Genomic DNA, 8,945 nt, shown 5'->3' on the forward strand with positions numbered 1-8,945 from the left:
TATCACAAATCCCATAACATGAAATCACTAATTCCCACAAGTTTAAAACTCATTTACGAAAATAAGAAAGACCCAATGCTGACATCCTGATAATGGTCATTGTTCAAAGGTATCACACCAGTAAAAATGTTTAAGGCATGTTTTAATCCCCCTGAGTTGAGATTTTCAAGGGTTGCTTAAAAAATTTATTACTTATAAAAACATGACAGTGAATGTTTATAGAAGCTTAAGACATGTACGAGCTAGGAGATTATGAAAACTTAAAAAGAAAATTTAAATCTGACAATTTCAGTGTTAATATTATTTACATCTTCAATTATATAAATTATCACTGTCTGCATGATAGTCATGCTAACTACCAATACCAATGTCTAATAAAATAATTTAATAAAAAAATATATCACATCTATCATGTCTATATATAATTCTGTCATATATGGTCCAAAATTTCACTACATTTAGTGTTTATTTTAATGTCAGTCAGTTTATCTGCCCTTGTTGGTCCTATGCTAACAATGGCTATGGGTTTCTTCTGTTCGTGAGCAGCATTTACAAATCTGTATCCTGAGTAAACCTTTAAAATAGAAAAGAAAGTCATTCAAATATAACACTGACAGAAGAAAGATAAATATTTTAGGAAACAAAATTATCTACCAACTCTGGTATAAATATACATAGCATATATACTGTAAATTCAGAAATTTTTGAGTGCATTTTTATTGTAATTTGTCATTTTTGACTACAATATGATATTAATAAAATTGCATGAGAATGGAAAATGTTTTCTTGATTGACAAAAATACTATTTAATACATATAAAAAATACAAGTATAAATTATTGTGAGTATAACCTGTCCCATTTTTCATGTTTTTAACAATAATATAATATCTGAATTTACAGTAAGGGAGCTACCATTTGATTTTTATGGGGGGGCTAGGATGAAATTTGAAAAAAATAGGCAGGACAGGAGTTTTGAGTAAAAAATAAGGCAGGATGAGACACTTGCAAAAAAAAAAGTCAGGATAAACTAAAAAAAAAAGGCAGGACCGAACAGAGTGAAAAATAAAAAGGCAGGACAGAGATTACAGCTAAAAAAAATGCAGGACAAAATTTTTCATCCTAGCCCCCCCATAAAAATCAAATGGTAGCTCCCTAAGCATATATATCATGTATATAAAACATGTTTAATGTACAATATTGTAATTTCCAGTATAACATTAAGCATGATTAGACACTACTTCTCAGGTACATCATGTATACATGTATATATATCATTCTCCCATACATTTGCAATAGTTATATGATGCTATGATTTTTTATTGTTTATAATACCTTTTCAATGTATTTATTTTTTTATCTTTTCCTAGTACATGTGTATGAAAATTGGCAATTCCATATAACAAAAGCAAACACTACAAAATAGATAATGAGTATAATTATTATGAAATTATCTCTATCCACAAGGCCATAAATTATACCTAGTCATCAGGTTGTTAACCTTGACCAAACTCAAACTTGAATTGTTCAGTTCAACAACCTGTCATATCATTTTTGAAAATTTGAAGAAAATCAAAATCCTGACAAAATGCACATGTTTCATTGTGTTTGCTATACATTTTATATATTATATATGTTGCTTTCGCTTTATAAATTACTGTGCACCCTTAATTATACCCCAAGACACCAAATTTCTTACCTCCAGTGATGATCCAAGAACAAGAAGGCTATCTGACTCTTTGACCTTATCAAATACAAAATCTACTCTAGGCCTTGGTACATTGTCTCCAAAGAATACAATCTCTGGTTTTAATACTCCACCACACTTCTGACAAGATGGAACCTGAAATAAGTTAAATATAAAATAGAGAGTATGGATGTTTTTCTTTCTTACAATTTCTGCATATTTTTAAACCAGATGCTCCGCAGGGCGCAGCTTTATTGAGGTTGAACCCTGAACGGTTGGGGCAAGTATGGACACAACATTCAAGCTGGATACAGCTCTAAATTTGGATTGTGATTAAATAGTTGACACAGAATAGGTTTCTGACACAGAATGAATGTGGTCTAATGAACTTAAAATTTTTTTTTTGCCTTTGAGCAATTCACTATGCTATTGAATATTAATCCTCTCAAAAAAATGTTTGAAGAAATTTTCTTTTTATTTATGAAATCTGAAATGAGAAAAATTTAACCCCCCCCCCCCATTTTTTTTTTCACATCCCCCTTTCCCTTTTTCCAAAACTGATCTCAATTCAAATTTCTAATGGAGTTTGCAACAATAACTACTCATTTAAATACATCATAAAATATTAAAATGTAACAAAAGGTGCTTGTTATCACTGAATGGTAAAGATTGTTTTAATTTATCAGTTGGTAGTAAAAGTGATATACATTGTATATTGTATAAAACAATGATTTAAGTTGACTCAACTACTATTCTGGACAAAGAAAGATAACTCCAATCAATTGAAAATTTCTTGCTATTGCACAATATTGTGCAATTAGATATTTCTGGCTATTGCACAATACTGTGCAATTGAAAATATTTGCTATTGCACAATACTGTGCAATTGAAGATTTCTTGCTATTGCGCAATACTGAGCAATTGAAAATTTCTTGCTATTGCACAATACTGTGCAATGGAAGATTTCTTGCTATTGCTGAATACTGTGCAATTGAAAATTTTTTGCTATTGCACAATACTTAATATAATAATTTTGGATCCTGATTTGAACCAACTTGAAAACTGGGCCCATAAATAAAAATCTAAGTACATGTTTAGATCCAGCATATCAAAAAAGCCCAAGAATTCAATTTTTGTTAAAATCAAATTTAGTTTAATTTTGGACCCTTTGGACTTTAATGTAGACCAATTTGAAAACGGGACCAAAAATTAAGAATCTACATACACAGTTAGATTTGGCATATCAAAGAACCCCAATTATTCAATTTTTGATGAAATCAAACAAAGTTTAATTTTGGAGCCCGATTTGGACCAACTTGAAAACTGGGCCAATAATCAAAAATCTAAGTACATTTTTAGATTCAACATATTAAAGAACCCCAAGGATTCAATTTTTGTTAAAATCAAACTAAGTTTAATTTTGGACCCTTTGGACCTTAATGTAGACCAATTTGAAAACGGGACCAAAAATTAAGAATCTACATAGTTAGATTTAGCATATCAAAGAACCCCAATTATTCAATTTCTGATGAAATCAAACAAAGTTCAATTTTGGACCCTTTGGGCCCTTTATTCCAAAACTGTTGGGACCAAAACTCCCAAAATCAAACCCAACCTTCCTTTTATGGTCATAAACCTTGTGTTTAAATTTCATAGATTTCTATTTACTTATACTTAAGTTATGGTGCGAAAACCAAGAATAATGCTTATTTGGGCCCCTTGTTGGCCCCTAATTCCTAAACTGTTGGGACCTCAACTCCCAAAATCAATCCCAACCTTCCTTTTGTGGTCATAAACCTTGTGTTTAAATTTCACTGATTTCTATTTACTTATACTAAAGTTATTGTGCGAAAACCAAGAATAATGCTTATTTGGGCCCTTTTTTGGCCCCTAATTCCTAAACTGTTGGAACTAAAACTCCCAAAATCAATCTCAACCTTCCTTTTGTGGTCATAAACCTTGTGTCAAAATTTCATAGATTACTATTCACTTAAACTAAAGTTATAGTGCGAAAACCAAGAAAATGCTTATTTGGGCCCTTTTTGGCCCCTAATTCCTAAAATGTTGGGACCAAAACTCCCAAAATCAATCCCAACCTTCCTTTTGTGGTCATAAACCTTGTGTTTAAATTTCATAGATTTCTATTCACTTTTACTAAAGTTAGAGTGCGAAAACTAAAAGTATTCGGACGACGACGACGCCAACGTGATAGCAATAATGTATATATCATTGAAAAAGCTCCAAATTAGCTCCTTTTGGTGCAAAAATGCCATTTTTTTGGCATTAAAATTGAAATATCTTTTTAAACGCATCGGTGACCTATATTTTTTTTAATTATTTTCAAATAAGCTGTACTTTTGTAAAATTTGAGTAATTTCTATAATTTACATGATTAAGTTCTTTTTTTTTTTTTATTTATACCCGTGAGCCCCCTTAAAATATAACCATTATGCATGACATGACATTGTATCTTTTTTGTGTCAAAAAATTGCATTATGATAATGAGCTTGATTTAATGGTGTTTAAAAATGCACCTGTCTCTTGCAGGATTCATATTCACAACTTCAATGTTGACAGGCTAGTCGATATCATGGATTTAGAATTTGAAGTTTGACTACTTAGACCATTCAGCCACTGAGGCCCATAATTGTGATCATGGTAATATATAGTGAAATGACACAATCATAACAATGAAATGCACATGCAGTGATACCATAAAAACATAATCTAAAACCAATAACCAAGTACAGGTATATATCTGTAGAGATAAAAACCATGCCCCTCTCCTTTCCCAAATGTGTCACTGGTCAGTTCTAAACCCAATACATGTACAGATGCTGATGTACCTACATTAAATCCATTTATCTGTTCTTGACTAAGTTGTACATCTCCATCAGGTGCCATGTCTACAGATTGTGAATACCACATAGGATTATCTCCCTTTATCATATCCTGAAGTTCTGGTCTAGATATCATTTGTTTACAGTCTAAACATTCTACTCTGTGAGCACTTCCATGTAGTTCTGTCAGATTTTTACTTCCTGCTTTGTAATGTAGAGCATCAACGTTTTGAGTAACCAACCAATGAAGACTATCCTCTCTTTCCCAATCACTCAAAATCTTGTGTGTCTTGTTAGGCAATACAGATGAAAACATTGGCCACCCTACAAAATTTCTAGCCCAGTATCTTTGCCGTATATCTGCTTTCTTTACAAAGTCTTGATACTGGACTGGTCTATTTGAGCTTCTGGCGTATAGTCCCACACCTTCAGATCTATAATCAGGAATACCACTTTCTGTTGATATCCCAGCACCTGTTATAACTAACAGTCTTTTAGAATTATGAATAAATTCCTTAAATTTATCTATGTCGTCTTCATTTGCAGGTGAATGTGGTGGCACAAAATGAGGACGTGAAGAGTGAGCTGTTCCTAATACTGATAATAGACGGAAGTGTTTTACCAGTGGCTTGTACTTTTTGATTGAATTCATGTCTATACTTTAAACATTTATAGAGGGCTAAACCCTAGATTTGGAATTTAAATCTATGACAGCTCTTTGAATCTGCATATACATGTACATTTGTACATTGTACATGTATGATAAAAAAGTGATAATATTCTACATGTATGTAAATATTTCAATATCATGAATATGTTGTTCTACAGATCCAGAAATTCTCCAGGTGTATAATAAAAAGTTGAACATGTGTATAACTTGACCCTTGAGCTGTATTTGTTCTTTATCTTCTCTTTGTTATTCTTATTGCAGGCTTATACATGTTATACTTCTAAGTTTGCCAAAAGTATTTTTACATCTTATGTTTGACTGAAAAGAGAAAAGTTAAACAAAAAGATTAGTAAAACATGTTAAAATAAGAAATCTTGGTTTACAACATGGGATCCTTCTGTTTATTAAGAAATAATTCCTTCATGTCATGCTCTATGCTCATTTTAACATGGGTAGGCATTATATTTGTCGATATTTTACACTGAGCGTTAGCGAGGTGTAAAATGTGGTCAAATATAATGCCTACCCATGTTAAAATGAGCATAGATCATGACACAAAGGAATTATTTCGATTCTAATAGGACAAATACAGTATTTTTATAGATCGAAGCGTACGAAAATACCGTAAAAATGTTTGGCTTTTCCCGTTTCCTCCCCGAGGAGTCTGTGCATTACATTTCATATTTGGTAAGTTTAAAAACTACGAGCAGGGAAAATATATGTTGTTTTATAAAGATATATAATAAAAGTTTATGCTAGCTGCTTAAATGTATATATTTTAAAGGATAACGATGGAAATAACGTTAGTATACACAGTAAGTTCGTGCGCATGTGTCAAACATATTTTGTGCTCATTAGAACACGGCTTTGTTTACAAACCGTAATAAGGACGTCATATTAGAATTTATCATAACTAACAAAGCACTAATTCAACATATTAGTAATCTATTATATCACTGGAGGAAGCAGGACAAATTGCCCCACACTACATCACCCCACTTTTTTACCAACTAGCCCCATTTTTAAATAAACTGTTATCACAGAGATATGTCTCACCTTTTTTTGTAATTTTGATTATAATGCAAATGTTGAAATCAAAATAGCAGTACTTTAACATCTTACACAAGTTATGCAAATATTCAAAGTCAATGAACCATGACTGAGTTACATGGCTAAACAATCCCCATGTAAATGAGATGTGCCAATGCTAATACAACTGCATACCAAATATCATTGACTTATTATAAGTCACTCCCAAACCTAAATACATGAATTGTACAAACATTAACTTGTAAACTATGTAAAAGTTTCAAAGTCAATGAACCATGAAGAGGGGGTGGGGCTGTATAATCTCCATGGAAACAATATTTGCAGATGCCAATAAATTTGCATACCAAATATCATTGACTAAGCATTATCAGTTCATCTTAAACTGATCTAATCACAAACTAATACATGTAAACTAAGATAAGTTTCAAAGTCATTAGACTGTAACTGAGGGGCGAGGCCAAATATTCTCCATGGAAATGAGATGTGCCAATGCTTAAACAACTGAATACCAATAAACATTGGCCTACCACTAATGGTTCCCCTTGAACTGACCTAATCACAAACTAATACATGATAACCTAGAAAAAATTTCAAAGTCAATAGACAATGACTAAGGGGGCAGAGCCAAATTATCTCCATGGAAATGAGATATATCAATGCTTATACAACTGCATACCAAATAAAATTGACCTACCACTTGCGGTTCCCCATAAACTGACCTAATCACAAACTAATACATGTAAAATAAGCAAAAGTTTCAAAGTCAATAGACCATGACAGAGTGGGCAGGGCCAAATAATCTCCATGGAAATGAGATGTGCCAATGCTTATACAACTGCATACCAAATATGATTGACCTATCACTTGAGGTTCACCATAAACTAGACCTAATCACAAACTAATACATTGTTCATGCCGTCACCGACGACAGAAACAGCATACATTTGTACCTAAGTCTCGCTTTTTGACTCCGTCAAGGCAAGACAAAAAATCGCTCCAGCTGTTAGTTTTCTCCTGCCAACTTGGTCTAAGTATGGTTTTAAACACAGAGCATTGTCTCACACCAAACAGTAAGTTATAAAGGGTCCCCAAGATCATGAAGATGACTAGTGTAAAACCATTTAAGGTTCATCATAACAAATGGACAAATATGGCTGATTATTTAACTCAAAAATTGGGCATTTTTTTACCTTCTTGTAGACAATGGTAGAAGGTGTAAAAAAAAACTAAGTTGGGATATAACTTTGAGATGCTCCCTCTCAGGTAAGAACTGGTTTGTCTTGTTTTTTACATCTTCTGCAGGAATGAAAAAAATGCCCATCAAAATCCAAAAACGATTTTATCTTTTTGGAGCACAAAAAACATTTAACTTTCATATATCTAGTGGATGCCAGGCCTTAAACCTTTTCAAACTTCACAGGTAAGTCTGGACACAGTAGTTTTAGAAGTGAAATTACGGCCATATTTGTCCATTTGTTATGATGGACTTTAAACATGTTAAATGGGATTAAGTTAACATGTTCATCTTAGGTTTTCATAGGTATTGATTTTGTTTATGAGTGGGACAGGAACATACTCCATCAACATAGATATACAAGGGGATTACATCTTTTGCATCAAGCATTGTCGTGTGTGTGTAACATTTTATTTCTTCCTCTGTGATATTTTATCCTTGGGATAATTTGTCACAGTAACTTTTTTTCCAGACATGGTGTTTCACAGGTAATTTTTTTCCAGAGGAGTGAAAATCTATCTGTTATGCGGATAGTATGTACCGGTATATATTTGCCGTACCATATTTCACAGAATCTTGTGAAATAGAATCCCATTAACTACTATATGCAAGTTACTCGCAATCAATACATGTATATACCTGACCATAATTATAAATGTTTCACAAAGGTAGAACAAATTTGCATAATTCATCAATCAAAGGGAGGTAATTATGAGCAATTTATATTTTAAAGATATCAATTTATATTTTAAAGATATTCATGTTATATATTCCTGAATCTATTTCATGATCATGTTCATGATGAAATTTTTCCTTGAATCTTATTTTTAATATATTCATCATGTTCATTTATATAAAAAGATGACTTACAACATGATTTAATAAGACAGATAACATTTCACACATAAATATTATCCAGCTGTTGAAATTGCTTTTGTTCCAATATATATTGTTATGCTATGATTTATCTGATAATCAACATGATCAACAACTACATCTTTTTTGTAGTTTGACGTTACTATTAAAATTCATCAGGATATCTATTTTTCACAAGTTGACAGACTTTATTTCTGAGGGATTTTTACCCTTTTTATAAATGGAGTAAGTACCCAATCTTTTTTCAATAGGATTCTTCCCTTTTTCATAGGTTCGGCGGAAGACAGGACATCTCGGCACACTACAAACTCAGGACATGTTAAACTCGGCATAGTACAAACTCGGACTATACAAACTCGGCACATTACCTATACATACTTGGCACACCAATGAATATATTTATGGAAATGGTTAATAAAAAGAAATTTTATATAATAATTACGTTGAGAAAAAAATAACAATTTTTTTTAACCATAGGTGAGAAATGGAACAAATTATAGGATAGAAAGTCATATGACAAAAAGTCACAAGTTAGTTCCGTGACATAATTAAGAAAACACTTGATATAAAAAAAAAAATGTGTTTTACTT

General features: G+C 32.0%; 1 protein-coding gene across 1 annotated transcript; it reads right to left on the bottom strand.

Annotated features, from left to right (window-relative positions):
• Window positions 1-370: 370 nt before the first annotated feature.
• On the bottom strand, window positions 371-5,509 carry LOC143076641 (NAD-dependent protein lipoamidase sirtuin-4, mitochondrial-like). The gene is made up of 3 exons (XM_076252476.1): window positions 4,536-5,509; window positions 1,698-1,841; window positions 371-574 (listed from the first exon to the last, which is right to left on the bottom strand). The coding sequence occupies exons 1-3, from the start codon at window positions 5,175-5,177 to the stop codon at window positions 431-433; spliced, it is 930 nt and encodes a 309-aa protein (XP_076108591.1). The 5' UTR covers window positions 5,178-5,509; the 3' UTR covers window positions 371-430.
• Window positions 5,510-8,945: the final 3,436 nt, after the last annotated feature.

Source organism: Mytilus galloprovincialis, chromosome 5 (genome assembly GCF_965363235.1).
Source record: "Mytilus galloprovincialis chromosome 5, xbMytGall1.hap1.1, whole genome shotgun sequence".
NCBI lineage: Eukaryota > Metazoa > Mollusca > Bivalvia > Mytilida > Mytilidae > Mytilus > Mytilus galloprovincialis.